Source organism: Camellia sinensis, chromosome 2, assembly GCF_055761805.1.
Source record: "Camellia sinensis isolate YWXY chromosome 2, ASM5576180v1, whole genome shotgun sequence".
Taxonomy (NCBI): domain Eukaryota; kingdom Viridiplantae; phylum Streptophyta; class Magnoliopsida; order Ericales; family Theaceae; genus Camellia; species Camellia sinensis.
The window spans coordinates 69016322-69039650 of record NC_138962.1 but is presented as its reverse complement, the minus strand read 5'-3'; the positions used below and the strand labels follow the sequence as shown (position 1 = coordinate 69039650).

Below are 23329 nucleotides of genomic sequence, written 5' to 3'. Positions count from 1 at the left end.
GACAAAAAAAGGGGAGTAGAGGAGGGGCAAAGGTGGGGGAAAATTAGGCAAGTTTTCCCTCACAAAATATCCCCCGGATTGGGATATTTTCTGGGGGAAACAGCTATACAGCTGTAAAGTGGATGTTGTAAGGATCATGGCCGGCTGGTTTTTGGAGCTCCAGGTGGCCGGCCGGCCACCTCCCCTAGCCGGCCGGCTAGGGGTCAAAAGGGTCAAGTTGAAATAGTGGCCGGCCACCACTTTTTAGGGTCCTCCCATGTGTGTACAACACAAATATGTGGTTTGGGGTTGAAGAAAGTGGCCCCAAGGTGTTCAACATTGGCTCGGAAGGAGGGGTTCAAAAGGGTCAAGCAACATTAGTGGCCGGCCACTAACTTTTAGGATCCTCCCAAGTGTGTACATCACAAATATGTGGTCCAAAGTTCAAGAAAGTGGCCCCAAGGTGTTCAACATTAGTCCGGAAGGAGGGGTTCAAAAGGGTCAAGCAACATTAGTGGCCGGCCACCAACTTTTAGGGTCCTCCCATGTGTGTACCTCACAAGTATGTGGTTCAAAGTTCAAGAAAGTGGCCCCAAGGTGTTCAACATTAGCCCGGAAGTGTGAAAAACGGGCATCGGAGGGCGTCGGAGGATATATAACTGGTTGCTGCAACAATTACTGGCCTCCCACCATTCTACGGCCTTCCCAGTGATAAAACAGAGGTACCTGCCAAAAATGAACGAAAACCGTTGCAAAACGAATGTTCGGGGGCCAAAACGCGTAGTTCGGGGTCCCGAAAATGGGCTGTTAAGCACCGAAAGTGGCATTCGGCCACGAAGTGGGTTTCTCAGACCCCAGTGTCCCTCAAAAGGGAGAAAATAAGATGTATGCCAAAAATCAGAGCAAATGGAGACGGTTAAGCGGTCCCGAACCGGGGCACACGGCCAACGGTCCCGAAAAATCGGAAACCGGACTCCGAAATGGGCAAAATGGCCTACGGCCACCAAATGTAGCCCACGGCCACTGAGAGATGGTCTACGGGACCTCTCCCTCCCCTCAGGAAAAGAAACCGAGAAAACCGAGTCTGGTTCGCAAACCGAGGCAAGGCACAGAAGAGGGTTTGGAAATCCGGAGGCAGGGCTCGCAGCCGCGACTCTGAGACTTCTGAACAAGCACAACATGCAATATCACCAAGTGCTCAACTGGCGACGTCTGAGTCTTAAGGTCGGTCAAAAATGGGGTGTCTACAGTTGCCCCTCTTTGACAGAACTCGGAAGTCATAAGTGACGGGAGTGAATGTCAAAGCCCAGAGACGACCCATTTTTGACAAGGTCGAAGACTTAGACAAACATACAAGATAAACAGAGAGGTGCCCGCAGGCAGGGGGGGCAAAATGCAAAGCGATATGCAAGAAGCCAAACATAACTCAATGATCATGCAAATGCAGCAAGCTGTAATGAAGCAAGTATTCGCAAATAGATGCAACAGTTTTAAGCAAGAATGCAAAGCAACAACTACATTTCATGCAGTTAAGAATGCGGAGGATTATTCAATCCCCGCCACGTCTCACACGGAGAAGATACGATACCTGCGCGATTCGTCTGGTCGCACCAGCCTCAAATGAACCGTACATACAATATCGTGCCCGATGGTGCTGGGGATCTCTCGCTTCTTCTCAGTTGAACCACAGGTACTACTTTTCTTCCTGACTATGGTTGCAGCTTTCCCTATTCTCCAACAGGGTGACAGACTAGGTTGGATCAGTATCCAGAATTGAGGTGCATACAGATTTCAAGCCGAGGATATACCCCTGGGTATTTAAACCAGACTTTAGTCTCAGAAATCCCGAACCTTTGCGTTCTAGGCATAAGCCATTCGAACTCTAGTTTCTACCGTCTCAGTTGGTCTCCTAGGAACTCATCGCGAACACAGGCAGGTGGCTATACCAGACCACCGGAAGTCGTTCGGGCACGACAAACACCAAAGGAATTGCACCTTTAGAGGATTTAAGGTCTCCTAGACCAGGGGTGAGTACACAGGACAGTGCGATTGAGGTGCGAGAAATAGCGCGAGGAGATGCATGCACAATGCAAGGCTTAGCATACAACTTACGACATAGCATTCCATTCAATTGGCACACAGCTCACAACACAATATTCTGTTTAATCTGGGCACACAGCTCTTTCGGGCACACAGCTCATTTCGGGTACGCAGCTTATTTTGGGCACACAGCTCGTTTTCGGGCACACAACTCGACTCTAAGCACACAGCTCATTTCGGTTTGCATTTTTGAACACACAACTCAAGTACTTGAATTTCTGAACACGCAGTCCAAATTGAAGGTGAACACGCAGCCCACATTGATCGAGAGTTGAACACGCAGCCCAAACACTGATTCTCTGAACACACAGTCCAAATTGAGGGTGAACACGCAGCCCACACTGATTGAGAGTTGAACACGCAGCCCAAACTTTTGATTTTCCGAACACGCAGCTCGAATTGAAGGTGAACACGCAGCCCACTCTGATTGAAAGTTGAACACGCAGCCCAAACTTTTGATTTTCCGAACACGCAGCTCGAATTGATGGTGAACACGTAGCCCACTCTGATTGAAAGTTGAACACGCAGCCCAAACTTTTGATTTTCCGAACACGCAGCTCGAATTGATGGTGAACACGCAGCCCACTCTGATTGAAAGTTGAACACGCAGCCCAAACTTTTGATTTTCCGAACACGCAGCCCACTCTTATTGAAAGTTGAACACGCAGCCTAAACTTTTTATTTTCCGAACACGCAGCTCGAATTGATGGTGAACACGCAGCCCACACTAATTGAGGGTAGAACACGCAGCCCAAACTTTTGATTTTCCGAACACGCAGCTCGAATTGATAGTGAACACGCAGCCCACAGTTTGATAGTTGAAAGTTGAACACGCAGCCCAAACTTTTGATTTTCCGAACATGCAGCTCGAATTGATGGTGAACACGCAGCCCACTCTGATTGAAAGTTGAACACGCAGCCCAAACTTTTGATTTTCCGAACACGCAGCTCGAATTGATGGTGAACACGCAGCCCACAGTTTGATAGTTGAAAGTTGAACACGCAGCCCAAACTTTTGATTTTCCGAACACGCAGCTCGAATTGATGGTGAACACGCAGCCCACTCTGATTGAAAGTTGAACACGCAGCCCAAACTTTTGATTTTCCGAACACGCAGCCCAGATTGATAGGTGAACACGCAGCCCACAGTTTGATAGTTGAAAGTTGAACACGCAGCCCAAACTTTAATTTCCTGAACACGCAGCCCAGATTGATAGCTGAACACGCAGCCCACAGTTTGATAGTTGAAAGTTGAACACGCAGCCCAAACTTTAATTTCCTGAACACGTAGCCCAGATTGATAGGTGAACACGCAGCCCACAGTTTGATAGTTGAAAGTTGAACACGCAGCCCAAATTGAGTAGTCTTTTAATTTCGAACACACAGCTCATTCTGGACCTACAGGATGCGATGATAGAACTTGCAAAAGTTGAAACAAACTCAGATGTCTGACATCCTCCTCTTTTCCTTTTGCTTCGAAGTTTGGAACTTATATAGCTTCAGATGGGTTCTAGCTTTACTGTTCCCACATGACTCAGGTTGAACCCTGCGGTTTTTGAAAGAACAAAATCTTGTCTTGCACAATGTGGAGAACAACACGGCACTTATGAGCGCAAGACAATTTTTTTGAAATTAAGAAATGTGTTCTTAACTGGGCATTGAGCCTGCGACTGAACACAGCGAAAAAGATTGAACAATGGAAAAGAAAAGGTAAACAACCTAAACGCATCGAGACACACTCGGAATGACTCAAAGCAGGAATCGAGACAAACAAAACAAAAGACACGACACACAGACGTGTTACAAAGACGAGAGACCTCTCGGTACGCGAGGAGCCAGTTTCTTCGGGTATTGTTTCCCACCCTTTCTCATTTGTGATTCTCACATCACTCGGCCCTCAGCCTCTGTTTTTGCTGAAAAAGCCCCTTTCCTCACTTTTTCTCTCAGCGCACATCTATCTATTCTTTAATCTCTCATTTTTTATCCCTCCCCTGGGTGGTTGATGGATGAACAGGAAGTTGCGGGCTCACACCCAACATAATTAGCTCGCGGCTATTTCCTCCGGTGACATCTGTCGATGCGTCGGATGAGGGAATGGGGCATCTCGATCCATTCCAATTCGTGCTTCGCACTCGGCATGATACCTCGCTGCTTGGAGGATGCAAGAGCTTTCAACCCTTTGTTGTTAACTTCAGTTATCCCCTTTTCTGGCGGGTAGAGTGCCCTTCTTGGCAAGTATGTTGACAATGGGAAAGTCAGGAAGCCTGACTCAAATGTGCCCCTAGTTCATCATTTTGACCATTTTTTCGTTTTAGTTTTCTCCTAAAAAATTTTGACCAAAATGAGAATTAGATTAACATGCTTGTTCAATTTTCTGATTTAAAATCATGCAAGTTGGGCTATGAGCACTGAAAATTTTCCTCTTTTGGATCCAAAGAAATGGTCCAGTTTTTGGAAAAGATAGAACAATTTTCGAGAAAATTAGTCAACCTCAGTAAAAATTCTCAAAAACTATTTTTGCAAACGGCCGATGCTTAACAAGCGCGGAACTTACTCTTGAGACGTAAAACCTCAGATCTGGACGAAAATTGCCCTTTGCTTGAAGAGAGCTGCATGGCAACGGAAAGTTGCCCCTTGTTTGAACGGCACCGCAGTGCATTAAATGGCAACGGAAAGTTGCCCCTTGTTTGGATGGCACCGCGGTGCATTGAATGGCAACGGAAAGTTGCCCCTTGTTTGAACGGCACCGCGGCGCATTGAATGGCAACGGAAAGTTGCCCCTTGTTTGAACGGCACCGCGGCGCATTGTAGGCAGTCCTCAGAGCGACGAACACAACCAAACTCTCGAATACAGAGAAAGCGAAGATGATCAGAACCATCGCATGGACACAATCAAATTGTTTTATGGCTGGACTTCAGAATGAAGTTGCGTACGTATCCTAAAGATGGGAATCAAACCTCACGTAGTTCGGGGTTAAGGTACACTCGGGTATTAACCTCTCCTTTTCAAGCTCTAACTTTTGCCAAGGCGCCCGTTGCGGGTTTTCAACCTTGCGAGCTTTGTTCTTCTTTCTTTCTCTTTTCAATTCTTTTTCTTCTCTTTTTTTGTTCTTTTCTTTGCATCTTTCTTTTTTTTGTTCTCTTTTTTTCTTTTTGCATTTTTTGCTTCTTTTTTTTTTCTTGCTCTAACTTTTGCCTGGGTCGCCCTTCCGGGTTTTCGGCCCAGCGAGCCTCTCAAAGGGTAAAAGTGTAACGAGTCCATGCCAAATGGTTTTGAGATCCTGAAATTATCTGAATCCAGGAGAATGGCTGCTGTTCTAGCTTCGTAAGCTTCTCCTGATGAGATCTGATCTTTTTGATCTGACTTTCCTGGCCTCTTGTTCGAGGACTGCTTCAAATCTGGCCACACAGGCCTCACGTCGTAGTTGACCGTTGAACGTTCTGAATTCAAGTTCAAGGTTTGGAAGCAAAGGGGTTGAGTCTCGAGGCTGAGAGCGATCCTAGGCTGCACAATCTCAAGAGCGATTCCACACAGGTCTTCGCAGGACCGCGCAAAATATTTTGTTTTTGAAAATTTTTTAAGAAAGCGACAAATCGCTCGTGCTGAAGGTAGCGTGAAACCAGTCTGGATCAAGCCAGGGTCCTTCTCAGTACTCACGCTAACAAGCATGATTTCATTCATTAAGGGCTTGGCACGCCTCTCTTTCTTTCAAGTGATCAAAGTTTTACAAATCCCGAGGAATTCCTTCCTCTTCGTTTTCACCGCAGTGTTCAAAAAGTTTTGAAAAACTTAGGTCGATGCAATGATTTCGGGGCGCAGAAGAGTAGGCGAAAAAAATACTGCCGTTTCATTCAAACTTTCTGGCACAATTGGCACACGGCCGAGGCAAACACAAGAGCGTGAAAAACCACTGTTGTTTCATTCGAATCTGTTGGCACAACTGGCTCCCTGGCAGAAACAGACTCAAAACAAAACGAAAAGACAAACAAAATGGTGACGCCCGAGGTAACACCCTCCGGAATCACCCGACTCCTATACAACAGGACTGACTTGATACAATAAGACAGACCCGAAACAAAAGAGACTGACTCAAAACAAAAAGACAGACTCAAAAACAAAACAACAAGACTGACCCAATACCTAAGTCAGAAAGCACAGAAACTAGTATTTGCACATTGCTCAGAACAGTGCGTGCCATTCCCACATCCGAGGTAAACCGCGCGCCGCCCGCAGGTGGTCCAACCCCTGATCACATACTTGCATTATCCTCGAAATCCACCAACCTGGTGGTGACAGACTTTGCCGAGCTTGGAGGGAGGATGACTTCATTATCAATCAAATCTTGCACTTCGTGGCGAAGACGGAAGCAATTGTCGGTGTAGACACCCCATTTTTGACCGACCTTAAGACTCAGACGTCACCGATTAAGCGCTTGGTGATGTTGCATAATGTGCTTGTTCAGAAGTTTCAGAGTCGCGGCTGTGAGCCCTGCCTCCGGACTTCCAAACCCTTTTCTGTGCCTTGTCTCGGTTTGCGAGCCAGACTCGGTTTTCTCCGTTTCTTTTCCTGAGGGGAGGGAGAGGTCCCGTAGACCATCTCTCAATGTCCGTAGGCTACATTTGGTGGCCGTAGGCCATTTTGCCCATTTCGGAGTCCGGTTCCCGGTTTTCGGAGCTGTCAGGCCGTGTGCCTCGGTTCGGGACCACCTAACCATCTCCGTTTGCTCTGATTTTTGGCATACATCCTATTTCATCCATTTTGAGGGACACTGAGGGCTGAGAAACCCACTTCGAGGTCAAATACAACTTTCGGTGCTTAACAGCCCATTTCCGGGACCTCGAAATGCGTGTTTTGGCCCCGGAACATTCGTTTTGCAATGGTTTTCGTTCATTTTTGGCAGGTACCTCTGTTTTATCACAGGGAAGGTCACTGAAGGGTGGGAGGCCATCAATTGTTGCAGCAACCAGTTATCTCTCCTCCGGAGCCTCCCGGCGCCCGTTTTTCCAACTTCCGGGCTAATGTTGAATACCTTAGAGCCAGCGTTGCCAACTTTCAACCACATATCTGTGATCTACACATCTGAGAGGCCCCTAAAAGTTCATGGCCGGCCATTAAGGTCACCTGACCCTTTTGACCCCTTTCTTCCGGGCTAATGTTGAACCCCTTGGACCCTTTTTCTCGAACTTTGAACCACATATCTGTGATCTACACATCTGAGAGGCCCCTAAAAGTTCATGGCCGGCCATTAAGGTCACTTGACCCTTTTGAACCCCTCTTTCCGAGCCACTGTTGAACCCCTTGGGCCCACTTTCTTGGAATTTCAATTACATGGTTGTGTTGTACACACATAGGCCTACCTCCCCAATACCTGGCCGGCCAGAAAAGATGGTTGACCCTTTTGACCCCTAGCCGGCCGGCTAGGGGGTGTGGCCGGCCGGCCACCTCCGGCAAAAGTGAGCGGCCGGCCGTGCTCTCCTCACTGTGCCCCTTCCAGCTGTGAGGCAATATCCCCCAGATATTTTCTGTATCCGGGGGATATTTTGGGAGAGAGTTTTCCTCTCCATTTGACCCCCCTTTTACACCCCCTTTCTTGACCTTATAACCAGCTGAGGACCTTCTTCTAGGGGGTTAGAAAATTTGATCTTAAGAACTCCATAGCCAACTCCATCTTCATCTTCTTCAATTCTTCAAAAACCCTAAGTCCATTAACCTCCATTCCTTCTATACCACCAAACTCTACCACCACTATCTCATTTCCAGCAGCTAGGAAGGGTTCTTGAAGGCCAAAGGAGCAGCAAATCCATCCAAGAAGCAACCAAAGTCTAGATCTTCAAGGGTAAGTTCCACTTTGATCCTTTTGACCCTTTCCTTTGATCTATTTCTAAGCCTCATTTCTTTTTGGTTTCAAGCTCCGGTCCTAACTGAAAAGGACCATATTTTGAGCTCATCATCACTTCTCATTAAGGGCTCAACCTTGTTTGAGCTCTCCATAATATACTTGCTTCATTGACCATGTTGTATGTCATGATTTTGTATGCCTTTTTTGACCTATGAGAAATTTATTTTCGAGCATGGTGTAAACTGATATGAGGCATATTTTGAGCCCCTCTTCAACATTGGAGAAGGGCTCAACATTGTTTGGTGTTTCCATATGTCACTTGTAGTTATATCCCCTATTTAGCCCCATTTTTGCATAAATTAATAGCTCTCTTTGCTTCTGTTTTTGGACCTTGGTCCGAACTGAAAGAGGTCTTATTTTGGCCTATACTTCATGTTTCATTCACACTTTTTTTCTGTTTGGTGATTAGTTTATACACTTCATGTTTTAGCACCTTTTGAGCCTTATTTTGTATCATATTTTTAGCATGTTTGTATACTGATTTTGAGGCTGCCATATACTGTAAATGTTCATATTTTTGGTCCATCTTCAGTGTTGTAGAAGGAAATTTTTCAGTTTGAGTTTTGCTTACACCACTTGCTTCTTTACCCCTCTTTTGGCCCCCATTCTTGCATGCTATGCTTCCCTTACCTATGCTTGCTGTTTGGCCATGTTCATAACTGCGAAAGTGCATCTTTTGGGACTGTCTAGCTTCTGTCTTTGCATTGCATGTCCATGTTGTGCATATTTAGTATGGCTATAGGCCATTTCGGATGCCTAATGTTGCATTTCGGGTCATTTCCTTACATTTCATGTCATTTCACTTCATTTCGGGACTGTTTTCCCCCATATTTTGTTGCTGAAATTCCATTAGCATGCTTACATATCATTTTCCATGTCATTCGCATCATTTTATCATTGCCTCGGTTTGCGTGCCCGTGTGCACGCATTTCGAGGCACTTCATTTTCTGCCATCGGCATCTTATGTGAGTGTGGCTGAGGCTCTCTCATGTTAGTATAAGTCCATGTTGCATTTTCCATGTCATTCGCATCGCTTTTGCATCGCCTCGGTTTGCGTGCCCGCGTGCACGCATTTCGAGGCACTTCATTTTCTGCCATCGGCATCCGATGTGAGTGTGGCTGAGGCTCACTCATGTTGGTGTAAGCCCATTTGTCATTTCCATGTCATTTTATCATTGCCTCGGTTTGCGTGCCCGCGTGCACGCATTTCGAGGCACTTCATTTTCTGCCATCGGCATCCGATGTGAGTGTGGCTGAGGCCCACTTCATGTTGGTATAAGCCCACTTGTCGTTTCCATGCCATTTCATTGCATTTTATCATTGCCTCGGTTTGCGTACCCGTGTGCACGTATTTCGAGGCATCTCATTTTCATCATTCTGTCATTGCCTCGGTTTGCGTGCCCGCGTGCATGCATTTCGAAGCATCTCATTTTCATTGCATTTATCATTGCCTCGGTTTGCGTGCCCGTGTGCACGTACTTCGAGGCATCTCATTTTCATTGTATCTGCTATCGCCTCGGTTTGCGTGCCCGTGGGCACGCATTTCGAGGCATCTCATTTTCATTGCATTTATCATCACCTCGATTTGCGTGCCCATGTGCACGCACTTTGAGGCATCTCATTTTCACCGTATCTGTCATCGCCTCGGTTTACGTGCCCGTGTGCACGTACTTCGAGGCATCTTATTTTCATTGTATCTGTCGTCGCCGCGGTTTGCGTGCCCGTGTGCACGCATTTCGAGGCACCTCATTTTTAGCACTGTGTATGTTAGGATCGCATCTTAGTTACATTTCATGCATATCATGCATATTGCATCGTGTCCGGAATAGGAGTTAGTCCGGGCACGGGAATCGAGGTACATTTCGTACTCCGAGTGACGGAATGTGTCTCAATTCCCCAGTCACCGACACTCCGGATTATCCATGATGGAGTTAGGTTTTAGCTGTAGTTTCATGTGCATTTATCCTATATTGAGTTGTGCATTTCGATTCCTCGGCCATCATGCCTCGGTATGCACGATTGGTGGCACGAGGATCGAGACATGCATATATTTGTGCAAATACATTGCTATGCCCCTTTCCTGCTCTCTGTTGCAGCAAAACCAGGAATCAGCAACCTTTTGGGGGCTTGGCACGCATTTCAAGAACAGGTGTAAACAGAGGCTAATTGGGGCATTCCGGTGGATTTCCGCGCAAGACAATCCGGACATGCATCATCCATCAGAAGCAAGGCAGTCCCTGGCTTGCACGCCAGTTTTATTTGCTTTCTTAGTTAATTCATTAATTAATTAGGATTTTGTAATATTTTGGACTGTAATATTCTTTTATTCGGGACTGTAATATTGGGACTGTATATTTATTCGGACCCTCTCTGTGAGGGCACAACTGTAATAAGTGTGGGTGAGTGTGATGTATGTCTTCCAACCCCACGTCTTTCTCCCTTTTATTTATCCGCTTTTTTATGGTTAGATTAGGGCATATTTTAATTAGCATAAAGTATGACAGCATGTTTGCATCATTCATCTGTATTGCATGCATCGGGCTCGGCGCATCATACTAACTGCATTGTACTTTCAATACCAAGTTGAATACATGTTAGTTGTAGCATTTCATATGCCATCTTAGAATAGCCGAACCTACTATAGTTGCATTTTGCATGTGTTGCATTAGGCATTTCTGTACACTTAGGATCATGCATGATTTCTAATATAGTTTCTATTTTGGCTTGGAGTACTCGGTGAGTTTTATGCTTTAGCATCCTTGCATGTGTGTGAGTGAATGCCATGATAGTATGCTTACCATGAGGCTATGTGCTTATCTGATATATCTGACTGAATGCCTGTGGGTGAAGGTTGGGTTATCTGAATTGGAATAAATCATCAAATGTTTCAAAGCCTACCTGCGGGTAGCAAACCATTTTCAAAAAACGAACATGAAATGTTTTGTTCCAATTCAGGCGATCCAGTCTATACTTGTATGCTGTGCGCATCACATAGTAACCTAGGCTAATAACCGGAATAAGAACTCACAATGTTTTCAAAAATTGATATCATGGTTAGTAGAGGCCGATCTTTGATCGGGCGAGCGGGGGTGCTCACGAAGTGACCTTCCCCAATCGTACCCAAGTTCCCGAGCCGAGGCAACTTTGGTGATGACGGACACGTGGCCTTTTGGCACCGAGTCAGGGTTTCCTAAATTTCCCATTAATAAAACATTTAGGTGGCGACTCTGTATCTGGCAAAGCAGTCCATGTTTGGCACTTCTTTCAAAAATCTGTTTTCTCAAAACGATTTGCCGGATTTGGACTCTTTGGTTCAGACTTAGAACCGTGACTGACGAAGAGTCGAGTCCGAGCTGTAGCGAGGTCCCCCGCGGGCCTGTTACAGTTTCTGGCGACTCTGCTGGGGAGTTTGGAGAACTTGACTCGAACTCATGATATCTGTTTTTGACTACACTTGTGTGTTTCTTTGCATTGCATTTGCATTGGTGCGCCTAGGACACCGTGTTTGCCATCTGCTATTCCTGAACGGTTTGCCGGAGGCTTGTCTTGTCAAGGCATGACCATAAGGCTGACCGGTTGTGGGCTCTGCCAGTATGGGAACACAAACCCCGGTTTTACCGGGGCACCCTTTTTGACCATTTGACCTAGTGCATATTCGGATCCATAGTGACCATTCCAAATTAGGACAGGTTGCTTACCCGTTTATAGGTTGTTTTGAAACCGCTATGTGCATAGTGAAACCTTAGCTCCTGACAAAATAGGACAGGGAAACCTTACCCCAACATAGGGGTGTTTTGGCTCTCACTTATCTGTTATGTGCTTTAGAGTGCGTCTCTACAGGAATGCATGTATCGGTATATGAGTTTGGGCATCAGGCCTGCGGGCATCAGTTCAGTATTGACAGTATCAGGCCTACGGGCATCAGTTCAGCATTGTCAACATCAGGCCTGCGGGCATCAGTTTTCTATTACGGGTATCAGGCCTGCGGGCGTCAGCCAGTATTTGAGGAATATTTATCTGCGGATATCAGATTCTGTTTTAGGGAACAATGATACAGGGATGATAATCAGTGTTTGAGGACAGTGTATACTTCAGCTTATTGACTGTGTGTTGATTATGCCCGACTATGTGTCTTGCATTTTATTTTAAGCTGTTATGCTGCCCGTTTATCTGTTTATTTATTTCCTTTTCGCTTTATTTATCTTTTGCTAGGTCAGTTTTAGCACGATTGCTTCCGACCCAACAGGCATTCCCCAAGCACCTTGGACGCGAGGTCGTCGGCTCCACCGATCTGAGGATCTAATCGACGGACAGCCAGTGTTCCATTCTTTACCCCCTGTTACAAGAAGGAAACAAAGGAAGCGCAGTACATCTGAATTGAGAGCACCAGAACAGTGGTATCCCCCACCAGTGGACAGTTGGACTGAGATCCCCCTTGAGACAAATCTGTCAGTAGTTCAGACAAATCAAGACAGTATGACGGCACCAACAGGAATTGAGGAGATGATGCGCCAAATGCAAGAAACTATGCAGGCCATGCAGCAAGATGCCGTTCGCCGGGATGAACTCGCTAAGCAACAGTCTGAAATTATGACCCATCAGGCTGAGCTGATTACCAGACTGCAACAGCAGAATGAGGCATCTGCTTCGCAACAAGTCCCTCCCCCGGCAAGGGCCCCATTACCTGAGAAGGCTCCTGCCGTTCATGACGTTCCTCCGAACACCCAGAATACCGTACCAACCATCCAGACTCTGCAAGAGGACACAAGTCTTCCAACGGGGCCAACTCCGCCCCCGATTCCACCACAACTGTCCAAGGTCCATACACCCAATCACCCGGACTCTCCATCCGAGCTCGAGGTTGATCAAACAGCTCTGAAATTGAGCAAACTGGAGAAACTTTTTAAGAAATCCCAAGGGGCTAAGGCTATGCCGGATATCGGAGATGGATATACCGAGGAGGCCGTGACACTCCCCGATAGGTTCAAAATGCCACAAATAGACCGTTTTGACGGGACTGGTGACCCCATGGTTCATATCCGACTGTTTGCGGATGTCTTGCGGCCAATGGGCCTTACACGACAACAGAAGCTCTCATTATTCGGCCGAACCCTGTCGGGTGTGGCCTCCCATTGGTACGCAAGATTATCGGATGAGGTGAAGAAAAACTGGGATGAGATGGCTGAGGCCTTTGTCACACAATATTCCTATAATACGCAGATCGAGATCACAACCCGTGATCTAGAAACAACAAGGCAAGAGCCTAAGGAATCTTTCTCGGACTTTGTGATCCGGTGGAGGGCAAAGGCGTCAACGATGACTCTAAGGCCCACTGACAGGGATCAAATTCGGATGATTGTGCGCAATCTCCACCCCAAGCTGATGCAAAGAATGATCGTAGTCCCCTTTCCTACTTTTGCAGATTTGCATGATATGGGGGTCCAAATTGAAGACGCTATGAGACAAGGTCTGTTTGACCAGGACAGAGAACAACCGAGGAGGACGTTCAATCGTGGCAACAATGCGGGCCCGAGTGGCGCTGCTAATACAAGAGCCTCGGAAGTTGGTATGGTCACCACCACTCCCCCTCCTCCTCCAAGGCCCACAACTGCCACACCCTTCTCCGGCGCGTCCGGAAGCAATACACGAACCGATAGATTCCAACCTCGGGGCCAAAGAGCATTTACCCAATTATACATGCCCCTGTCCAAGGTTCTCGGAATACTGATCAGGAAAAACCATTTGAAACCCCTGGAACCCAAGCCATTACCAAATCCACTCCCTCCCTCCTTTGACTCATCGAAATACTGCGCTTATCACCAACAACACGGTCACGACACCGACCGTTGTTTCAGATTACGTCATGAGGTCCAGGATCTTATTGACAAACAGGTGATCGCACCCCCAGACAAACCCAATGTCACAACCAACCCTCTCCCACCACATAACCAACCTCCCCCTCCCAACAGAATTAATTTCATCCAGACTGGGGTCGTGTCTTACGATCCTAGCATCTATATTACGCCCACCCACCTACCCAAGCCGGAGGTGCTCCTCCCCGCTTGCACTGACCTTTTGTGCATGGTGGACGTCTCCAAAACCCAATCGGAGCCGGTGGTGGTGACCATCGAAGACAAGGCAGGGCAGATTTTAGGAAAGAATGAGTCTGTTAAATCTGGGACTGGGCAGAATTTTGCTGAGGGAGCTTATGATCCGAGCAGGCACATCCTATCAACGAGCCGAAGTGGGCTAATTGTAGAATTTCCCGAGACAGGAGAATTGTGCATGATCCGAGAGGATGGATCTAGGCTATGGGCAGATGAGCCGACAACCATAGAAGAGGACTTTGCTAACTTGCAATTTCGCGATGATCAGGAGTTGGAGGACGCGTCCATTAACTGGAATGATTATGAGGGATCAGAGGAGGCCACTGGATGGCTTGAAGATCAACCGGATGCAGTGGGGGAAGCCCAACCAGAACAGAGCCCGGCAGGGGCAGAAACATCATTTGTGGCCGGAACGGCCGAAAATCAAGTTGTACCGCCGGAGAGCGCCGGTGTTAAGAATTCCGCTCAGGGCATGGGCATTACGGATATGGGAACTGTTGAACAAACAACTGTACTGACGCAGTTGGAACAAGCAAAGTTTGAGGAAGCTGAGAGAGCCAGAAAGGCGAAGGGCCCTGAGGGGACCGGAAGTGCTGTGTGCACAAAGACAGACAACGCTGCGAGCATTTGGACAGAGAGCACTGAAAGTGCGAGTAGACTGGAACCGGACAGATGTCTGTTGGCTGCCAGCGGAATGTGGTGGGAAGATGACGATTTGTGTCTTGCCCACACCGATGAAGACTGGGGAAATGGCCAACCAGATGATACTTGGTATCTTGATGAAGTGGACCACATGACAAGAAGTGGGCGGTACTTCAAGCCCCCACACTTAGACCAACCCGAAGCATCCGGGAAAGACAGAGAAGTAGAGAGACAGAAGGAGAAGCAGATTGAAGACGAGGCTGTGTTGAAACAATTAAAGAAAATACAAGCAGACATCTCCATCTGGGGACTGCTAATGGCATCACGAGTGCACAGGGAAGCTGTCCTATCTGCCATGGACAAGTCGAAACTTTCTATAGACACCACGCCTGAACAGCTGGTTGGGCTGGTTTTTCCGGGAGGAGGTTCCCCGGCATTAACTTTTTCAGACAAGGAGCTACCGCCTGAGGGCGCAAATCATAATAAGCCTCTCTACATCTCTGTGGAATGTAGAGATAAGTGGATACCGGTGGTACTTGTTGATACCGGGTCTGCGATTAACGTCTGCCCGACCAGAACGGCATATGCAATCGGGTTGAAGCCCGTAGACTTCGTCCCAACCACCCAAGTGATCAGAGCATACGACAATACCAGCAGAGAGGTGATGGGGACTGTTAAAATTCAAACTAAGGTTGGTCCAGGACAACACAGTATCGAATTTCATATTTTGGACGTTCCCGCAACCTTTAACTTACTTTTGGGGCGACCGTGGTTGCACCAGGTCAAAGCAGTCTCTTCCACCCTTCATCAAATGCTGAAATACCCTCACGGGAAAGGGGTAGCAATCGTTTTTGGAAATTCATCGATCCATCCCCCGCCAGAGGTGTCTACACCCGTCTTGGAGATCGAACACGGCACGGAGGATGTGTTTTTGTCGGGGTTCACTTTGGCCGAGGCTCAAGTGGTGCAGAATGTCATGGCTGCAAATGAGGGCATGTATGTCAGTGCACAATCTATCTACCTCATGAACAAGCTAAAACATACCCCTGGGATGGGATTAGGGAGAAGTGGCCGGAAAGGCGTCTCAGTGTTGGCCGAAGTGCCGCACAATCCTCACGCCTTTGGACTGGGTTATCTGCCCACCAAGGAGGATTGGGTGAGGAAAGGAAAAGAAATGGCCGGAAGGGCCAGGGCAAAGAAGGCCGGGAAGCCATTTGATTTAATGCACAGGCCCATCTGGGGTACCCTAAACGGACGTTTCGTCCGGGAGGGGGAAGATTTTCCATTCTGCGGCTTCCCGGAGCCATGGCTAAACGCGAAGGGGGAGCGCGTGCCTGGTTTTGAAATCTTCTTCGACATACAACTATCTGGGGATGACGTTGCCGAAGCGCAGACAGACCCACCAACTGAGACTGAGCAGTGTGAAGCAGTGGATCCTGAGAGTACAGAGATGGAAATGGGGGTAGCACTGGCGAGTCTACTATCAGATCCTCCGATCGGCCAAGAGTGCTTGGGGGATAACTCTTCGGTTTCTGTGATTGGAGATGAAATAGCTGCGGGCTTTCCAGCGTCGATCTTGGATGCATCTATCGCACCTTCTCTCATCTGGCAATATGAAGAAGGCTTTTTATCTAGCAGTTCCGGGTCAGGTAGTGAGCCGGAATCTGATTCTACCGAATCTTCTGCGTCGGAATCAGATTCCAGCTCGACTGAGTCTGAGTCCGGTATTCTTGGGGGTGATAACCCGGATACCACAGTCCTGTCTAGGTCGTCTTTTTCATTTTCTTTTGAGTCTGTTGTAACAGAGGAATCTGACGGCTTGGAAGTATTTAATGAGAATGATGTGGATGTGGTTTCCGAGTATTTTTCTGTGCCTTTGATTTATTGCTTAAATCAGGATTTTCAAAATTTTGATGAAAATAGCGAGGAAGAAATTCCTCCAGTTTTGCAACGATTAATTGATCAAGAGCAGGAAAGATTTGTTAAACCTTTAATCGATGAAATCACTTCTGTGAATATTGGTACTGAGAAGGACCCGTGGCTGGTCCAGATCGGGTCCACGTTGTCTTCAGAGGAGTGCGAGCGCTTAGTCGCTTTATTAAAGGATTTCAAAGATGTTTTCGCGTGGTCCTATGAAGACATGCCTGGAATCGATCCTGAGATTGTACAGCACCGGATCCCTCTTGATCCAGAGGCCCGCCCTGTCAAACAGAAACTCAGAAGGATTCGCCCGGACTGGGCCCTCAAGATTAAGGAAGAGGTCACCAAACAAATTGACGCAGGGTTCCTGTTGGTGTCTGAATATCCAACTTGGTTGGCCAACATAGTCCCGGTGCCAAAGAAGGACGGCAGAATTCGGGTCTGTGTAGACTTCAGGGATTTGAACAAGGCCAGTCCGAAGGACGACTTCCCCTTGCCGCACATCGATGAATTGGTGGATTTCACGGCAGGACACGCCTTGCTTTCGTTTATGGATGGTTTCTCAGGCTACAATCAGATAGTAATGGCACCCGAAGACCGAGAGAAGACTGCGTTCACTACCCCGTGGGGGACATATTGTTATCGAGTGATGCCATTCGGTTTGAAAAATGCTGGAGCTACGTATCAACGGGCAGCAACTACAATATTACATGATATGATCCATAAGGAGGTCGAAGTGTACGTGGACGACATGATTGTCAAGTCCAAAGATAGAGAGGGCCACTACACCGCCTTACAAAAATTCTTTCAAAGGATCAAAGAGTTTCGGCTGCGACTGAACCCCCAGAAATGCACGTTTGGTGTTACAGCAGGGAAGATGTTAGGGTTTCTGATCACACAAAGGGGCATCGAGGTCGACCCTTCCAAAATCAAGGCCATCTTAGAAATGCCACCACCAAGGACTGAAAAGGAGGTGCGAGGCTTTCTAGGTAAAGTGCAATTCATAAGGCGGTTTATTTCTAAACTAACCTTGACTTGTGAACCACTTTTTGGTCTCCTGAAGAAAGGAAAGAAATTCCAATGGGACGGCCGATGTCAAGCAGCTTTTGAGCAGATCAAAGAGTACCTACAGAACCCACCCGTGTTGTCACCGCCAGAGCCGGGGAGACCGTTGATACTATACCTTTCAGTAACTGAGACCACCATGGGTTGCATGCTTGCGCAGGAATCAGAAGACAAAGTAGAAAGAGCCATCTACTATCTGAGCAAAAAGATGTTGGATTACGAGACCCGCTATACACCGCTAGAGAAGGCTTGTTTGGCCTTGGTATGGGCAACCAGGAAGCTGCGGCACTACCTGTTAGCCCACTCTGTAATGTTGGTTTCGCGTTTGGATCCCATCAAATATCTTTTCGAGAAACCAGCACTTACAGGTAGGCTAGCTCGTTGGCTGCTGTTGCTCTCCGAATTTGATTTGAAGTATGTGACGCGCAAGTCAGTAAAAGGCAGAGCGGTAGCGGAGTTCCTTGCCGACCACCCGGTTGAGGGGGATGAAGCGGTTGAGTATCTATTCCCAGATGAAGCCATTCTGCACGTCGAAGATGAAACTTGGACAATGTACTTTGACGGAGCGTCAAACCAGTATGGGTATGGGATAGGGGTGTTGCTGATAGCGCCTGATGATTCCCGTATTCCTTTAGCATTCAAGCTCCGGTTCAAAGTTTCCAACAATGAAGCAGAGTATGAGGCATGTATTGCTGGCCTAGAAGCAGCCCTAGAACTAGGGGCGAGACGAGTGGACGTCATTGGGGACTCGAACCTCGTTGTGTCTCAAGCAAAAGGAGATTGGAAGGTCAAAGAGGAAAGGATGATAACCTACCACCAAACCTTGGATTTGTTAATTCCTCGGTTTGAGAAGCTAAATTTCACCCACCTCGTAAGAGAGAACAACAGGTTTGCAGATTCATTAGCAACTCTATCTTCTATGATAGACATCCCGTCCGGAGTCCGGATGCGTCCAGTCATTATTGATCAGAAGTTTGCGCCAGCGTACGAGTCGATTTCCGCCATAGATGAGGTTCAAGACGGCAACCCCTGGTACTACGACATCTGGAACTTCTTGGAAAAGGAGATATATCCACTAGGGGCAAATGCCAAGGATAAGAGGGCTGTCAGAAGAATGGCTGCTCAGTTCGTTATCTGCGGGGGAAAGCTGTACAAAAGGGGTCATCTGGGAATGCATAAGCTCTGCGTAGAAGCCGAAGAGTCAAAACGCCTGATGGAAGCCATCCATGGGGGGGAGTGTGGTGCACACATGAATGGAGTAATGCTGGCCAGAAAGATCCTCAGACAGGGCTACTACTGGTCAACCATGGAGGAGGATTGCATTGGTTTTGTTCGGCGATGCCACAAATGTCAAATTCATGCAAATCGCATGAACATCCCACCGTCAAAACTATACAACATGACTTCGCCGTGGCCTTTTTCAGTCTGGGGAATTGATGTGATCGGAGCTGTTACCCCGAAGGGGTCAAACGGGCATGAGTTTATCCTGGTAGCGATAGATTATTTTACAAAGTGGGTCGAGGCCCAATCATACGCAGTGTTGAAGGCGTCGCATGTCGCAAAGTTCATCAGGAACAACATCATCTGTCGCTACGGGGTGCCAAACGAAATAATTTCAGATAATGGTTCCCACTTCAAGAAAGAAGTGATAGACTTGTTGGAGAAATCCAATGTGGCTTTCCATAAGTCCTCTACATACAGGCCGCAGACCAACGGAGCGGTTGAGGCCGCCAACAAGAATATCAAGCATATACTACAGAAGATGGTGGAAACCTATCGAGATTGGCCAGACAAGCTGCCATTTGCTCTGTGGGGCTACAGGACTTCAATCAGAACTTCTACTGGAGCAACTCCGTATTCATTGGTCTATGGAATGGAGGCTGTTCTACCCATTGAGATTGAGGTCCCATCATTACGAGTATTGGCTGAATGCCGGATAGCCGAAGCAGATTGGCAGCGAAGCAGATTCGAAGAACTCATGCTCTTTGATGAAAGAAGACTGAAGGCACTGTACCACATCCAAGGCTATCAACGCAGAATCGCCCGGGCTTTCAACAAGAAAGTTAAGTCCAGGAATCTGAAAGAAGGAGATTTGGTGCTCAAAGACAACCGAGCTCCCATCCACGACCCAAGGGGCAAGTTCAAACCCAATTGGACTGGTCCTTATATCATCAAAGCTATCTGGTCAGGTGGGGCTGTGGTTCTGATGGATCTAGATGGCTTGGAGTTCTCACAACCGATCAATATGGACAAGTTGAAGAAATACTATCCTTGAGAGGCTCGCTAGGCCGAAAACCCGCAAAGGGCGACCTAGGCAAAATTCAGAGCACAAAAAAAAATTAGAAAATATAAAAACTGAGCTCGCAAGGTTGAAAACCCGCAAAGGGCGGCCTTGGCAAAAGTTAGAGCGCAAAAGGAGAGTGAAAATACTCGAGTGAACCCAAGCCTGAACTACGTAAGACTTGATTCCCATCTTTGGGATACGTAGGCAGCTTCGTCTTGAAGTTCAGTCATAAACTTTTCCCCGATCAACTTTGTCCAATTCGATCATCTCAGTCATCTTTATCTATCAGCGTTTACCGTGATCTCCGGTACAGTGCTGTTCAAACTAGGGGCAACTTTCCGTTGCCGCGACGGTGCAGAGTTACTCAGACAAGGGGCAACTTTCCGTTGCTTTGGAGTGCCGCATTGTTCTTCAGACTAGGGGCAACTTTCCAGTTGCAAGGATCTGGGGTTGTGTATCTCAGTGACAGATTTTCGGCATGTCCAGTTCTGATCCACATCGAAAATGGTTTTGAAAAGTTTTAATAAAAGTTGACTTTGTTCAAATCAATCTTTTTATGACTTAGACCATTTTTGGACCAAAAGTGGAAAATTTTCAGTACCATAACTTTCAATTTCATTAATTTCAAAATAGAGTTCTCCTGCTCTTGCATTACAATCGAGGTTGCTTTTTAGTACAATCATAAAGAAAACTTGAAAATACTAATAAGCAATAAATTTGGGGCATAGTTGAATCAAGTATCTCTGTGTCCCACTCCAGAGTTGGACGGGATATCTGATGCCAAGCTGGGCCCAACTTGTACCTCCTTTTTTGAGCCAATCCACATATTCATCTAACAAAGCGCAACTGAAGGTTGAAACAGGGGCCAGAAACTCTCTAGTCCTCCATGCCGTGGCATGTCTCTGGCCGGCCAGCTCCCATGGATGACTGGCAATGTTGCAGTGTGTCCCCTCGGCCTTGTCTTGCTCTTCGAAGGAGAACTCCAAGCATTACCATACAACAGGAGAGCCGAAGGCCTTCATTTCAGACGCGTTCCGATGCCCAGATCGTCAGAAGTACACCTTTTGTTTTTGAGCTTTTTGCTTATCGAGTTGTTGTACTTTGTTTATCAGTTGTTTGTCGAGCGGACGTGTTTTGTGTTTTGAGTCCTTGCTCTCTGTTTAAGCAAATTTTGTTAAAGTCTTGTTTGTTTGCATTGTTGCTTTTTGCTTATCGAGTTGTAAACTTGCTAAAGATTCTGTTATATCTTAGTAAGTTGGGTTGTTTAGTTTGTTGCGTCGGTTCACTACCTGATTTGGTGATTACGATGCGCATTACCATTCAAATTCATTTCTTGTGCAAAACAAATTGATGCGATACGATACTAAAAGTTCAAAATACAAACACCTTTTCAAAAGCTATTTCATTTCATCATGCTTTACAACGAACAAAAGGTACAGGTTTTACAAAAACAAAACTGCCTAACAATGTGCAAAGTGCTACAAACTACTAGTAAAAAGAAAAATAAAGCATGGAAATAACAACATCAAAATCCTCGGGAACGGGAACGAGAAGCCCGCCTGGTCCTCTTTTGTGGAACAACCTCCACACCATCATCAGAGTCGGAGCTGTCGTCCTCAGGATCCTCCTCAGCCTCGCCTCTGTTCCCCGAGCCAAAACCGGAGCCTCCCTCCTCGACAGATGTCTCGAACTGACGGTCGGTAGCCTCCTCCTCCTCCTCCTCATCAGACTCCACCTCCACAACATGAGCCCTGCGTCTGCGGACAGGTCCCCCTCGAGCTCCTCGAAATGGCCTAGATGGCCCGGCTCCTCGGGAAGGCCGAGATGACCCCTCCCCCTGATAAGGCCCGGATGGCCCAGCTCCCTGATAAGGCCCAGATGGCCCAGCTCCCCAATGAGGCCCAGGTGGCCTGGTCTGTGGCTGACCGGACCATGAAGGCATCTGAAAACAAAGAGTTCAATTCAAATACATCAGTCCGAATATATACATCAGATGCAGATACAAGCAAAAGCTACGTAAAGTGGGTGCATGTAAATACAGTGTACAAGTGAGGTGTGTGTCAGATGTGCTCTACACAAGTAGTCTATCGATGCAGTAGAAATCAGCATGTCATCAGAAGTATGATAAATGCCAAAAACTGAAGGGTACCTGAATGCCCGCAACAGACAACTGTGCCTCCCTGCGTAGGACCATGCCCTCGAGTGTGGCCACCAGCTCAACCATCTCCTCCATGTACCCTCGCGATGGCTGCAAAAATGAGTTCATAATCATCAGTGAACAAATGAGTATTTAAACATCTGAAATGATGAATGACGAAAGTGGAGCGTACCGGCGGTGAGTCCGGATCAATGGCATATCGATCACTGGGCATCCGAGGCTCTAGTGGAACTGGAATCGGAGAGCTAGTCCCATACTGCCACGCCATCAACTCAGTAGGCATATCTGGCCATCCCAGATGAGGATGAATCGACGGGTTCGGAGGAAACGGTCTACTCCCACCTCTAGATGCGCCAGCCCTGCTAGAAGAAGGGATGTCTGTAGCCCGAGCCTGAGCCTGATCCGAGGATGACATACCGGCAGGTCTCATCATCGGAATACGAGCTTCTGTCAATGGAGGCATCAAATATATGTGACGATAGGTGGCGTAGTCCCCCTCCGCAACATATAACAAAGCATCGCTGCCTAGCATGGCGCCGACTACCTCTGAGTAAGAGAGCCCGTCAGCGGTCCGCATACTAGCCGGAGGTACCGCGGGAACATCCTGGGAAAGATACCCCCGTACCTGGCACAGAAAGTGCTCCCCCAGGAACCAGACTCTGCCGACTGGCCCTTCGAGCAGGACCCTATACCGGGAGATGCCTGATGCTCCGGTATACTGAAGTAAGAGATCATCACCCAGAGGTGCCCAAGGCTGCCAAGTAATCTGCGGATGATAAATGTATAAACCAATCAGAAAACGAGAATATACAGAGCAAATCAAAGATGAAAATGAAAAGAACTGAAAGTTCTGAAATACCTCTGAGTGTCGCACAGTGTCGAAGTACTGTCGCAGGCGAACCAGGGTCTCTCGAGGCCTCGCCCGGTGCGGGCCCTCAAAAATCAATGAATATGGGGTCACGGGAATCCCCACCACCTCCAGCACTGGGGCTAACGATGGGAAATATACATAAGCCCATAACTGAGAAGAGCAGTGCAGAATGTAAATACGAAATGCTGAGAGCAAAATGCAGACTGTAAAAGTACGATGTGTGTGCAATGTACAAGTAATGAAGAGCAGAAATGTAAATCGAGGGGACAGAAAGTACCTCCCAAGCTCTCCAGTAGCCGCCAA

At 47.4% G+C, this 23329-nt stretch overlaps 1 protein-coding gene across 1 annotated transcript; it reads right to left on the bottom strand.

Moving 5' to 3' along the window:
- Positions 1-21410: 21410 nt before the first annotated feature.
- LOC145819590 (uncharacterized) lies at positions 21411-22766 on the bottom strand. The gene is made up of 3 exons (XM_082913543.1): positions 22328-22766; positions 22147-22245; positions 21411-21939 (listed from the first exon to the last, which is right to left on the bottom strand). Exons 1-3 carry the CDS (start codon positions 22730-22732, stop codon positions 21523-21525), a joined length of 921 nt encoding a protein of 306 aa, XP_082769669.1. The 5' UTR covers positions 22733-22766; the 3' UTR covers positions 21411-21522.
- Positions 22767-23329: the final 563 nt, after the last annotated feature.